This window comes from Sinohyriopsis cumingii, chromosome 2 (assembly GCF_028554795.1).
Source record: "Sinohyriopsis cumingii isolate HCF-2022 chromosome 2, ASM2855479v2, whole genome shotgun sequence".
Taxonomy (NCBI): Eukaryota; Metazoa; Mollusca; class Bivalvia; order Unionida; family Unionidae; genus Sinohyriopsis; species Sinohyriopsis cumingii.
In genome coordinates, this window is record NC_142962.1 from 23205414 (window position 1) to 23221068 (window position 15655).

Below are 15655 nucleotides of genomic sequence, written 5' to 3' on the forward strand. Positions count from 1 at the left end.
CATGACGTAATGATACACGATCTATATTGCATCCGATGTAGACAATTGAAATCATGACGTAATGATACACGATCTATATTGCATCCGATGTAGATAATTGAAATCATGACGTAATGATACACGATCTATATTGCATCCGATGTAGATAATTGAAATCATGACGTAATGATACACGATCTATATTGCATCCGATGTAGATAATTTAAATCAAGTCGTATTGATAGAAGACCTATATTGCATCCGATGTAGATAATTGAATTAAGGACGTAATGATACATACCCTTGATTGCATCAGCTATAGATAACTTTAATCATGAGGTTATGATACATGCCCTGTATTGCATCATAGAAAACTGTAATTATAACGTAATGATTCATGCCCTGTATTGCATTCGATGTAGATAATTATAATCATAACGTTATCATACATGCAATGTATTGCATTCGATGTAGATAATTTTAATCATAACATAATGATACATGCCCGGTATTGCATTAGATATAGATAATCATAATCATGCATAATGATTCATGCCCTGTATTGCATCAGATATAAATAATTATAATCATAACGTAATGATACATGCCATGTATTGCATTCGATGTAGATAATTATAATCATAACATAATGATTCATGCCATGTATTGCATTCGATGTAGATAATTATAATCATGACGTAATGATACATGCCATGTACTGCATCATATATAGTTATTTATAATCATTACGTAATGATACATGCCCTGTATTGTATTTGATATAGATAATCATAATCATGCATAATGATATATGCCATGTATTGCATTCGATGTAGATAATTATAATCATAACGTAATGATACATGTCCTGTATTGCATTCGATGTATATAATTATAATCATAATGTAATGATACATGTCCTGTATTAAATTCGATGTAGATAATTATAATCATAACGTGATGATACATGTCCTGTATTGCACTCGATGTAGATAATTATAATCATAACGTAATGATATATGCCCTGTATTGCATTCGATGTAGACAGTTATAATCATAACGTAATGATACATGCCCTATATTGCATTATATATAGATAAATGTAATCATAACGTAATGATACATGCCCTGTATTGCATTCGAAGTAGATAGTTATAATCATAACGTAATGATACATGTCCTGTATTACATTCGATGTAGAAAATTATAATCATAACGTAATGATACATGCCCTGCATTGCATCAGATATAGATAATTATAATCATAATGTAATGATACATGCCCTGTATTGCATTCGATGTAGATAATTATAATCATAACGTAATGATACATGCCCTGTATTACATTCGATGTAGACAGTTATAATCATAACGTAATGATACATGCCCTATATTGCATTATATATAGATAAATGTAATCATAACGTAATGATACATGCACTGTATTGCATTCGAAGTAGATAGTTATAATCATAACGTAATGATACATGCCCTATATTGCATTATATATAGATAATTGTAATCATAACGTAATGATACATGCCCTGTATTGCATCAGATGTAGATAATTATAATCATGATGTGATACATGCCCTGTATTGCATTCGATGTAGATAATTATAATCATTGGGTAACCTAATAAGAGGAGCTGGCAGTGACCATCTGATAGAAGGTGTAAAATGAAAATAATTTTAAGATACATAAAACAGCTGCTTCTTTACTAATCGTTTGTTTTCATGGGTCAGTCGAGTATCTGGCTAGCTAGAATAAGTGCTGACTAACCGCTCAATGTCATGGTCCAGTCGAGTATTTGGCTAACCACTCACCGTCATGGGCAAGTTGAGTATTTGGCTAACCGCTCACTGTCATGGGCTAGTCAAGTACTTTGAAAAACTGTACATTGTCATGGGCTAGTCGAGTACCTGGCTAGCTAGAATAATATAGTAATGACAGATTAACACGAGTGGTGACTGAGCTTATAACACATTAAGCCAAAGAGGAAATAAATGTAAGTTATCTCAGTCTAGAAGAGTGTAACAGTTACAACTATTGATTCGAGTGCAGCAAATGGACGCACACCTACACAGCAATATCCTTTATCCGTTATCATTATTATCTGTCAGCGAAATTAGTCTTTCGTACTTTACAAAGTGACCTTTACAAACTCATATACAGACCTGTATGACTCACTTTAAGTGAAATACTACATTATTTGTACTCGAAAAACTTAAGCGGATCGTATTAAAGTGAGAAATTCCTCCCTTGTTTTAGGGTCCTCTCGGAACATACCCAACATTGTACATGTAGCTGTGCAAGTATTCAACTTCACACCACGCATCACCATACACATGTGTCTGTAACAAGAAACGGCAGATTATTATTATATAGAAAAGCCTTCACCAAATACACCCGAATGGTGTTTTAAGGATAAAACAAGAACGCCACTATTTCATCGGGGTCTTTAATACATTAGAGAAGGGGCGTGGAATGTTCGAACTCAGTTTATTATGCCGATCATCTGCCAGAAGACAGGGAAAGAGAAAAGGATTAGGCGAATTATGTCTTACAAGGTAAACAAGAGTAGTATTATAGTAATCTACATATATACTAATCCAGAATGTGTGCTGGTAGAAGAAATGTCTAAATAAAACTGAAATTACGGTCAATATTTGAAAATGGCAGTTATTATATAATAATACATGACTGGCGGTAAGGCAGTCTGGACTTCCTTAAACACAAAATACAGATGCTGTCAATTTGCCAGTCTCCTAACATTGACAGAGGTCTCATAATATACTAACAAGAAGTGCATTTCATCTTAATCCATATTGAAAGAAAAGTACAAAAAATTCTTTAAATAGCCCGACTGTTTAAAAATGTGTGTAGGTGATAGGTCAGAAGACACTGCATTATAGCATATTTACAGGACAACTCTAATCAATTTATATCTGAAAATATGCTGTAATAATTGGAAACAGTGTCTTCTGATCTTTGCCATCCCTTCATTTAAAAAAAGGCATGATCTGACAGTAATGGAAACAAGTATCCGCTGACCTTACCACCCTTCCATTAAAACGGTATAATCTGACAGTAATATAACTGTATCATTAATCGGTTTGTAAGTACGGATTTATAAATACGTAGACACGCACACAAGCTATATTTACTGACAGAAGCTAGTTTAAATGTTTTTACATCGTACCGATTTGCGTAATATTGCTCAAAATCTCACATTTTAACAAATTACATCCATTGATAAACTAGCGATGCCTTGGGGCTTTTTCATTTTAAATTTTTATCACCTGCCAGATTTGTATCAATTTTAGTTTGGAACGTTATGTTTGCAACATTAAGTATGCTTTTTTGTTGTTTATTTCATTTTAAACATCTTGATTTCAATCAAATAATATGCACCCCAACAAACCTGCTATCGGGAACGAGGTTTACAGCGGAATGGTAAATAATGATGGCTACTAGACAAGACTTTTATCTTCATTATGTCTTACCTGAATATATTTCTTCTGTCCTAGTTTTGTTGATTCTATCGTCATTATGTTTTATCTGTATTTATTTCTTCTGTCATAGTTTTGTTTATTCTATTGTCATTATGTTTTATCTGTATTTCTTTCTTTCTTCTGTCACAATTTAAAATATTCTATCTACATTATGTTTTAACGTTATTTCTTCTCTCGCAATTTTGTTACTAGGGAATGGTAAATGGTAATGACTGCTAAACAAGATTTTTTTTATCGTCATTATGTTTTACCTGTATTGTTTTCTTCTGTCACAGTTTTGTTGATGCTAGTCAATTACACAAAGAATGTAGATTATTCATGTCAATTACACAAAGAATGTAGATTATTCATGTCAATTACACAAAGAATGTAGATTATTCATGTCAATTACACAAAGAATGTAGATTATTCATGTCAATTACACAAATAATGTAGATGTATACACGCAGATTTTCAGAAGTATTCAGAGGCAAAATTAACAAAGAAAGATTGCAGTTTCTCTGTACCTTTTGCACAATTTTGAAAATTTGAGCTTAAAACTTAATTTTCTTATTATGGACTTCTGATATGGGTCATGAGTTGTAAGAGCCAATGGCACTGTGTCCACTAAAGTTAGTGAATTTTAAAAATACGTGACATTTGTCATAAAGTATTACAACTCGAGCATAAAAATTTGGTCTCCTCCACAACAAAAATAATAGAACCGTTAGAACAGAGTCTTGGGTCTTAGTGTGTACAAATAGTTTTTTAGTTTTTGCGTTTCGAAAATTCGAAAACTTTAACCTGTTTTATGAACAGTTCGGAACTCATTTCTTATGTTGATATATATATATATATATATATATATATATATATATATATATATATATATATATATATATATATATATATATATATATATATATAAGTTACTATCATACAGGTTAGAGATTTTTTTAACTCTACGGAGATTTTTCGAACCCAGGTCCTTGGTTAAACGGTACCCATCGCCTTGCCTGCACACACGAACCCATATTCCCTCACGACCAAGCACACATCACCAAAAATTGATGCTATTTAATCGGTGTAATATGCACTCGTGTGTAGCAGACATATTCGCATGACGACCTAGTACTTAATTCTCATCTGTCTACACAGTCATTCCGGATTCCTATGAAAGAAATCAAGGTATATATAATTAATTATAGAGAATTAATAATATTCACCAGACGTGGTGTCTACCTGTTTATCTTATAAATGTTGCGTCTCTCTATTGCATCTTGTAAATGCAGTTTCTACCTGTTGTATCTTATAAAAGTTGTGTCTTCCTCTGGTGTCTTATAAATGACGTGTCAACCTCTTGTATCTTATAAATGGTGTGTCTACCTTTTGTGTCTTATAAATGGTGTGTCTACCTCTTGTATCTTATAAATGGTGTGTCTTCCTGTTATATCTTAGAAAAGTAGTGTCTTATTGTAGTATCTTAAAGAAGTTGTGTCTTCCTCTATTATCGTATAAATGGTGTGTATACCTGTTGTATCTTGTAAATGGCGTGTCTTCCTATTGTATCTTATAAAAGTCGTGTCTACCTGTATTATCTTTTTAAAAGTTGTGTCTTCCTCTAGTATCTTATAAATAGTGTATCTACCTCAAGTATGTTATAAATGGTGTGTTTACCTTTAGTAGGTTATAAACGGTGTGTCTACCTCTTGTATTTTGTAAACGGTGTGTCTACCTCTTGTATCTTGTAAATGGTGTGTCTACCTCTTGTATTTTTATATGGTGTGTCTACTTGTTGTACCTTATAAATGGTTTGTCTACCTCTTGTATCTTATAAATGGTTTGTCTACCTCTTGTATCTTATAAATGGTGTGTCTACCTCTAGTTTCTTATAAATGGCATGTCTATCTCTTGTATCTTATAATGGTTTGTCTACCTCTTGTATCTTATAAATGGTGTCTACCTCTAGTTTCTTATAAATGGCATGTCTATCTCTTGTATCTTATAATGGTTTGTCTACCTCTTGTATCTTATAAATGGTGTCTACCTCTAGTTTCTTATAAATGGCATGTCTATCTCTTGTATCTTATAAATGGCATGTCTATCTCTTGTATCTTATAAATGTTGTGTATACCTGTTGTATCTTATAAATGTTGTGTCTATCTGTTGCATGTTATAAAGGTTGTGCCTACCTCTTGTACCTTATAAATGTTGTGTCTACCTGTTGTTTCTTATAAACGGTTAAATGGTGTGTATACCTGTTGTATCTTATAAATTTTGTGTCTACTTGTTGATCTTATAAATGGTGTGTCTACCTGTTGTATCTTATAAATGGTGTGTCTACCTGTTGTATATTATAAATGGTGTGTCTACCTGTTGTATATTATAAATGGTGTGTCTACCTGTTGATCTTATAAATGGTGTGTCTACCTGTTGTATCTTATAAATGGTGTGTCTACCTGTTGTATCTTATAAATGGTGTGTCTACCTGTTGTATATTATAAATGGTGTGTCTACCTGTTGTATATTATAAATGGTGTGTCTACCTGTTGATCTTATAAATGGTGTGTCTACCTGTTGTATATTATAAATGGTGTGTCTACCTGTTGTATATTATAAATGGTGTGTCTACCTGTTGTATGTTATAAATGGTGTGTCTACCTGTTGTATATTATAAATGGTGTGTCTACCTGTTGTATATTATAAATGGTGTGTCTACCTGTTGTATATTATAAATGGTGTGTCTACCTGTTGATCTTATAAATGGTGTGTCTACCTGTTGATCTTATAAATGGTGTGTCTACCTGTTGATCTTATAAATGGTGTGTCTACCTGTTGTATATTATAAATGGTGTGTCTACCTGTTGTATCTTATAAATGGTGTGTCTACCTGTTGTATATTATAAATGGTGTGTCTACCTGTTGTATCTTATAAATGGTGTGTCTACCTGTTGTATCTTATAAATGGTGTGTCTACCTGTTGTATCTTATAAATGGTGTGTCTACCTGTTGTATCTTATAAATGGTGTGTCTACCTGTTGTATCTTATAAATGGTGTGTCTACCTGTTGTATCTTATAAATGGTGTGTCTACCTGTTGTATATTATAAATGGTGTGTCTACCTGTTGTATCTTATAAATGGTGTGTCTACCTGTTGTATATTATAAATGGTGTGTCTACCTGTTGTATCTTATAAATGGTGTGTCTACCTGTTGTATATTATAAATGGTGTGTCTACCTGTTGATCTTATAAATGGTGTGTCTACCTGTTGTATATTATAAATGGTGTGTCTACCTGTTGATCTTATAAATGGTGTGTCTACCTGTTGTATCTTATAAATGGTGTGTCTACCTGTTGTATCTTATAAATGGTGTGTCTACCTGTTGTATCTTATAAATGGTGTGTCTACCTGTTGTATATTATAAATGGTGTGTCTACCTGTTGTATCTTATAAATGGTGTGTCTACCTGTTGTATATTATAAATGGTGTGTCTACCTGTTGTATATTATAAATGGTGTGTCTACCTGTTGTATCTTATAAATGGTGTGTCTACCTGTTGTATCTTATAAATGGTGTGTCTACCTGTTGTATCTTATAAATGGTGTGTCTACCTGTTGTATATTATAAATGGTGTGTCTACCTGTTGTATATTATAAATGGTGTGTCTACCTGTTGTATCTTATAAATGGTGTGTCTACCTGTTGTATCTTATAAATGGTGTGTCTACCTGTTGTATCTTATAAATGGTGTGTCTACCTGTTGTATCTTATAAATGGTGTGTCTACCTGTTGTATCTTATAAATGGTGTGTCTACCTGTTGTATCTTATAAATGGTGTGTCTACCTGTTGTATATTATAAATGGTGTGTCTACCTGTTGTATCTTATAAATGGTGTGTCTACCTGTTGTATATTATAAATGGTGTGTCTACCTGTTGTATCTTATAAATGGTGTGTCTACCTGTTGTATATTATAAATGGTGTGTCTACCTGTTGTATATTATAAATGGTGTGTCTACCTGTTGATCTTATAAATGGTGTGTCTACCTGTTGATCTTATAAATTTTGTGTCTACCTGTTGTATATTATAAATGGTGTGTCTACCTGTTGTATATTATAAATGGTGTGTCTACCTGTTGTATCTTATAAATGGTGTGTCTACCTGTTGTATATTATAAATGGTGTGTCTACCTGTTGTATATTATAAATGGTGTGTCTACCTGTTGTATATTATAAATGGTGTGTCTACCTGTTGATCTTATAAATGGTGTGTCTACCTGTTGTATATTATAACTGGTGTGTCTACCTGTTGTATATTATAAATGGTGTGTCTACCTGTTGTATATTATAAATGGTGTGTCTACCTGTTGTATCTTATAAATGGTGTGTCTACCTGTTGTATCTTATAAATGGTGTGTCTACCTGTTGTATATTATAAATGGTGTGTCTACCTGTTGTATATTATAAATGGTGTGTCTACCTGTTGTATCTTATAAATGGTGTGTCTACCTGTTGTATATTATAAATGGTGTGTCTACCTGTTGATCTTATAAATGGTGTGTCTACCTGTTGTATCTTATAAATGGTGTGTCTACCTGTTGTATCTTATAAATGGTGTGTCTACTTGTTGTATATTATAAATGGTGTGTCTACCTGTTGTATCTTATAAATGGTCTGTCTACCTGTTGTATATTATAAATGGTGTGTCTACCTGTTGTATCTTATAAATTGTGTGTCTACCTGTTGTATATTATAAATGGTGTGTCTACCTGTTGTATATTATAAATGGTGTGTCTACCTGTTGTATCTTATAAATGGTGTGTCTACCTGTTGTATATTATAAATGGTGTGTCTACCTGTTGATCTTATAAATGGTGTGTCTACCTGTTGTATATTATAAATGGTGTGTCTACCTGTTGTATCTTATAAATGGTGTGTCTACCTGTTGTATCTTATAAATGGTGTGTCTACCTGTTGTATATTATAAATGGTGTGTCTACCTGTTGTATATTATAAATGGTGTGTCTACCTGTTGTATATTATAAATGGTGTGTCTACCTGTTGTATCTTATAAATGGTGTGTCTACCTGTTGTATCTTATAAATGGTGTGTCTACCTGTTGTATATTATAAATGGTGTGTCTACCTGTTGTATATTATAAATGGTGTGTCTACCTGTTGTATCTTATAAATGGTGTGTCTACCTGTTGTATCTTATAAATGGTGTGTCTACCTGTTGTATATTATAAATGGTGTGTCTACCTGTTGTATATTATAAATGGTGTGTCTACCTGTTGTATATTATAAATGGTGTGTCTACCTGTTGTATCTTATAAATGGTGTGTCTACCTGTTGTATATTATAAATGGTGTGTCTACCTGTTGTATCTTATAAATGGTGTGTCTACCTGTTGTATATTATAAATGGTGTGTCTACCTGTTGTATATTATAAATGGTGTGTCTACCTGTTGTATATTATAAATGGTGTGTCTACCTGTTGTATCTTATAAATGGTGTGTCTACCTGTTGTATATTATAAATGGTGTGTCTACCTGTTGTATATTATAAATGGTGTGTCTACCTGTTGTATATTATAAATGGTGTGTCTACCTGTTGTATCTTATAAATGGTGTGTCTACCTGTTGTATATTATAAATGGTGTGTCTACCTGTTGTATCTTATAAATGGTGTGTCTACCTGTTGTATATTATAAATGGTGTGTCTACCTGTTGTATATTATAAATATTGTTTATATACTACACAAAAATGCAAGATGATTTATGTTGCAGTCCTTATACGTGATATTATAAACATTTCACACACACGTCAGGTAACTTATGTATGTAATTGACATTTAATGTCAGATAATTGATGTATGTGATGTCTGATAATTGAGCATGAAATGTTAGATAATTTATTTTTGTTTAACCTTGCTACCTTAGTTTGTCATATCTTTATAAACTGAATATAATGGAGATAAATGAATACAGCGCGTAACTGTAATAAACTAGAAATATATGTCCGTACGTGAAGCAGCTAGCACTTTTCCTCCTTCTTTCTTTCCTTTCTTTAACCATAGCATTGGCCATGATTTTATTGAGGAGTAATGACGGAATCTTCGAGCATAATACGGTAAATTGCTGGGAACATTAAGATAAACGACATTTGACTCTTATTTCTATTTATCACCATTTACTTACATAAAATAAAATGACAAAAGAAAACAACTGTAATGCGGGAGAGTGGATTTTTCCATCTGGAACATCAAGACAAAATATGTCTTGCAAATCAAGTCCAAACAGCGATTTCCTTTCGTTCTGAAATAGGATCCAAGGGTATATATTCCGACCTTAATTAGGATCGTCATATTCTCTGTGCTAGCTGGAATTAGACCTAAGATATCAGTTTGGATAAACAAGATTATTTTATATAAGTAAGTCAAAAGCAACAGAAACAACCCAGATATAAAGGAAAGAGAACATTTTGTCGATCCATGCATGGTAGTGGACCTTGATGTCAAGAGATTTACATGGTGAAAGAGAACACCTTTGAAGCAGGATCGCTTGGATTTCTTTCTTTTCCATGTCAACTCACTGAAGTTTTCGATACTGTTCAACAAAACACACTTATCGATCTGAACTTTCTGTTATTAAGTCGTGATTTTCAGTTATCATATTTCCGAAAGATATCAAATACTCCTCACGAAAGAAATAAAGAAGGGTAAAAAAAAAGAACAAATGCAACCAATGATGAACCGCAATGAATATATGGTCTTAATAAACTAAATTATAGAGTTCTGAAAAATATTCTACTAGGAATGCGTTTATTATCAGCATCGATGCAGAACAACGTTTGTTGCATATTTTCTCCATATTGAAGCAACAGTTAAAATACATATAAGATGGAAGTACGTCAATTGTTTGTTGCTAAAAAGAACAAATCACGGGTAAAAAAATAGAGATATAAAGGGAGTTATGGTCAGTGATCATACATATATTTTACTAATTGTGCAGATGATATGGAAATCTTATTAGATGGGTCGTTAAGGTAAAACAATTTTTTAAAAATATTGCTAGAATATCCGATCAAAATATATAATCTTGTAAATCAAAAGTTGCTTAAATATATTCATTAAGGATTCCTCTGGACACGTTATGTAGAGACATCAGGCTGCAGTGGACGAAAGACAAATTTGATTTACTGGGAAACACGTTCTCTATTCATTCAGAAACAACAGTGTCAGTGGCATAGAACAAAAGACCCAAGTGAGCCTAAGATACTCATCATGCTGATATGTACCTAATAACCAAAAAATGCAAGAACAGTTGGCCAAGAAATATGGTTCAGTGGGATGCTTTCTGTTGAAATCTCTTCCGATGATGTTGACTGCGTATTTCATTTAAAAAAAAAAACATGATTTCAGGTTCCTAAAGGTTTTGTATCTTTATCCCTATCTGATGGCACATCAACACAATTTCTACAGTATTTAAAGGTGTTTATGCCAGGACGCTTTCTGTTAAACTTGGTCATGTCACGTTGAGCAATTATTTTAGATCAAGCTGAATAAAAGTTTCCTTTTCTATTGAAGTAACAGCAGCCATATTTAATGACGGGTCAACATTATTCGTAAAACCATCATGCTAGGATGTTCTCTGACAGATTTGGTCAAAATCTGTCAAGTGTTATTTAGAAGTTATTAAAAGTTTGTATATTTTTAGTAACAGTAGCCATATTTAAGAGTAGATTGGCATCATTTGTTAAAAAATTAAAAGCTCTTCATCTCAGGATACTCTCTGTGAACATTGGTTAAATTCGTTTTGGTGGGTTTGAGAAGAACTTATTTCAATAATTTTTTATTTTTAGTAGCTGCAACCATATTTCGTGCTCAGATCGTAATCATTTGGACATGGCTGAAAGCCCTAGAAACCAGGATACTTTCTGTCTCGTTTGACCAGATTATTTTTAGGAGCTTAGGAGAAGTCGTTTAAATTTATTCTATCTTTAGTAACGATGCGCATATTAGTAGTGTAGTGGGTTAACTGGGGGACAATGAGAATTAACATGGCAGACCCCCCTGGACTTGTATAGGGACAAAACTTATAGGGACAATGGGAAAATACATTACAGATCCCCTTGGGCCTGTATAGGGACAAATTACACTGAGACATGTATAGGGACAATGGGAAATGCATTACAGACCCCTTGGGCCTGTATAGGGACAAAGGAAAGAAACTTACATTATACTTATACAACATTTTTAAAAAACAATTTTGGGGGGAGGCAAGAAAGTCATTTCTTTTCGAGGCCTATGAGTGGCCCTGAAAAGGACCTTTGGGTTCTTCTATTTTCTTAAATTCTTCAACCATCTTCTGACTTTCTCCATCATTCCTTTCTTCTTCTTCTTTATCTCTGTCTCTGGCATCCATTCGGGATGGCCCATGGCTCTAAATTTCTCTTGTATCCTGATCCAATTGTTATTCAGTTGGTCAAAGGCCTCTTTCTTCTTTAAGTTTTTCTTGTCCTTTCTTTCTTTACTCCATTTTTCTTTGATCTTCTTGACTTATACCTTCATCACCTTTCTCATAATTCTTCAGCTTTCTTGAGGTTGTCCAGACCCCTTTCGACAAATGGCCACGCTGACCATTGCACCATACCTTCCCAAAAAAACACCTTACTTCAATAACGTTATCCAAAGCCTGTTTTAACGTTCCCACTCTGACATAGGGTGGATTAATCAACCCTCTCAACTTCTTCACTTCTTTTTCTATTATCTCCTCTATCTTCTCCCTGGCTACTTTTAGTTTGTTAGCAAAGTCCAGGCTGTTTCTTATCCTCCATTTTCTTTCAATTCTTTCCACTACATATTCAGCATCTATCATCCAATAGTAACTCTCCTTCAAGTTGTTGAATAGGTCTGAAGCTTCTGCCATCTTGTTCTTTCGGTTCTTCCGTAGAATGGAGCGAATGACGAACGCTTTGAGTTTTTATTTGTAAAGCACGGACGTGAAGGAAAACATCCCCTATTTTTCTCTCATATTATCTACTATCCACACACAGGTGAGGCGATAAATAACTAACCACAATTATACTATCCACACACGCGAAGAAGCAAAGCAAACCCAAATATACTATCCACACACGGGAAGGAGCAAAACAAACCTAAAATATACTATCCACACACGGAAATGTGCCATAACTAACTACAAATATACTATCCACACACGCGAAGAAGCAAAAAACTAACCACAAATCTACTATCCACACACGGGAAGGAAAAAAAACAAACCCTTTCTATACTATCCACACACGCCAATAAGCTAAATCAAACCCCAAATCTACTATCCACACATGCGAAGAAGCAAAAACATAACCTAAATATACTATCCACACACGCGAAGGAGCAAAATCAAACCCAAATATACTATACACACACGGGAAGGAGCAAAAACAAAACACAAACATGCCATTCACACAGAAGGGAAGGTTAAAAAACCACACACTCTACTATCTACACAAACGTACGTGAGCGCTTACAAAACCCAATAATCTACTATCCACACAAACGTACGTGACCTCATACAAACACACACACAAACACACACACACATATATATAACCACATTATTAAAGGAGTGAGTGTTTATAATCACACTACTCTACACTCATATAATTGTCAACTTGAATAGTCTCTTTTCTAGAGCTTTGGTTAGCCCTGAAAAGGGCTGGTTTTTTTAAAACTTCAAATCCACCTGGTTAATGCCTGCATCTTCCAGGCCGAGCACCGCAAACGCATCGTCTGCTCCAGTCTCCTTCCCAATTCACCCTTGTGGCTGGGAGCGCACAGGCAGGTTGAGTGGCTTCACTATCCCACTCCTCCGTTTGAGGAATAGTGAACACTTGTTGTTCCCTCTGCCTTCTTTGCCTTCTTTGCCACACTCGAAGATGAACTGGTCTCATTGCCTCCAGTGGGCGCTCTACTGGTTGTTGTTGTTGTGGCTGTGGCTGTGGTTGTGGCTGTCTTGCTGGTGCTGGTGCTACACGTGGAGGAGTCCTTACCATGGGCTTTACTTCACCTTTTTGTCTCATGATAAGGTGAGGCAAAATGGTTCTCTTGTTTTCCTCCTCCTCTTTCTTTTTCCTCTTCTCCTCTTCCTCCTCTATTCTGGCTTCCGCTGCTATCGCCTCCATGGCAAGCTCATCCAAGAGTCTTCGCGCATATTCCAAATGCATTTGAAGTTCGATCAGTTTGGCGATTCTGCTACTCATCTTCTTTAAGTTGTCTCGTTGACAATGGGTAGCCAGACTGACGAGTGTTTCCTACAAATATGTTAAGCACGGACGTTAAGGAAAACATCCAATTCCACCCAAAACTTCTTAGTTACTTACTTAGTTGGATTAAACTGATTTTCGCTCCAATGGAGCATGTATCACTGTTTTATGCACGCACAGCGTGCTATTTAATTACTCCTGGGGGAAGGAAGGAGAGCCACATCCCCCAAGCTTTTATGTGTTCATGGAACACTTATTAATTGGGCCATCAGATCGAGGTACTAATTAGTTCCTAGCGATCTGGATGTATGGCCGAGGTGAGTGGGATTGGACCCAGCACGCACTCATTGCTTAGGTTGCATTGCTTTGCTGATTTAGACGAGTGGGATTGGACCCAACGTGCACTCGTGTATATTGTTATGGGGGCTTGCACTGCACGCGTGATGTTTGATGTCCGATCGTGGCAGAGGAGGAAAAGGCTTATGGATCGGGAGGCGGTTCATGGCACAGTTTGGCGTTTCTAAGCTCCAGGGTATAGTTTCTAAGAGTGTCGTCCTGCATAATTTGGAGGATAACTCTGTGCTGTTTAGAGTTGGTTAAAGATAGATACCCAGGTTGACAGCCATGGGTTTTGATGTCGCCACCTTGTGTAGCGGGCCCTGATGGTCTTGGATATTTGAGACCACCTTGATTGGTATTGGTGTTAGGGTCTTAGTGGTCTAATAGTGTTGTTCGCATTCCAGCTTTGCACTGCTGTATCTGATGGTCTTCACCCAAAACTTACATTACCTATAGTATCACTAAAAACGCGGGGACCTAAAAGAAACACTCACTTTTTACTGATAATTAGTCATTTAACATTTTTGACAAGCGATGGAAACGAAGGACTTAGAGTTACACTTTCTAACCAAGATAAAGGAATAATGTGTTTATAGACGCACTTCTGTTTTTTTTTCTAACTGACTAACATACCATTGGCACTTTAATGATTATTTCTTTTCTAGAGTATTGGGTAGCCCTGAAAAGGGCTGTTTTTTTTGTGAACGAGGAGCTATGGCAATCTTTTATGATCTAAGATTGCGACCTCGTCTGGCGACAGGCTTTCCCACAGGATAGGGTCTGCTTCTTCGGAGAGAGGAGAACTCTTTGGTGTCGACACGGCAGTCAACATAACCTCTATCTGGTTCCTGCTACTCTTGTTGCTGCTGCTCTCTTTGCTGATTCTGAAGTCTGTACTTCTCCGTCCATTCTTCTTTCTCCTTGATTTCCTCTCTGAAGAGCTCTTTTATCAGGTCTTCAGTGACTTTCAACATTTTAACATTGTCTATCTCTTGAGGTCTCGGTATCAGAGTTGTCATGACCCGATGCAAATTCACGTAGGCTTCGTTCAGCTTGGCTAGTCTTGAGCACATCTTCGTAGGAGGATGAGTTCAACAATGGATGGTCAGACTGGAAACTACCCCGCTTTTATGGTTAAAGCGCGGAAGCGAACGAAAACATCCCTACACGGTTTCGAGTCGGAACGCTAAATTCGTTCGTTTTTAGGGATAGAGAGAAGTCAAAGAGCATGGTTCATGATACCAATGGCAAACAAATGACATACACATTTTTTTCAAAACACAACATTTTTATTCAAATAACTCACAATTAACAATTTTTTTAAAATTAACAATTCAATTCAACAATAGACATTTTTTTCAATTAACTATCTATTTCGGACAAGGTTGACAACGTTGTGAATTGAATTGAGATTTCCACTGTTGGAAGTCATTGGGCCATTGATTTACACTACGTTTCCTAGCTAAAGACAAAAGATAACCATAATGGTCATAAAACCATCGATCTACTTTCTCATCGTTTCTAGAAGAATGACGATCAAAATAAGTCATTAAATGTTCTAAAGAATATCCCAGA

The 15655-nt window shown here is 34.9% G+C and overlaps 1 protein-coding gene across 1 annotated transcript in view; it reads right to left on the bottom strand.

The window, feature by feature from the left end:
• Positions 1–267: 267 nt before the first annotated feature.
• The window catches only part of LOC149804467 (GTP cyclohydrolase 1-like), a 53383-nt gene continuing 37995 nt past the window's right edge, over positions 268–15655 (bottom strand). The window contains exon 6 of the mRNA XM_089932701.1: positions 268–2333. Coding sequence (XP_089788827.1) covers positions 2207–2333 — 127 coding nt within the window. The 3' untranslated portion in view covers positions 268–2206. The remainder of the gene's footprint in view (positions 2334–15655) is intronic.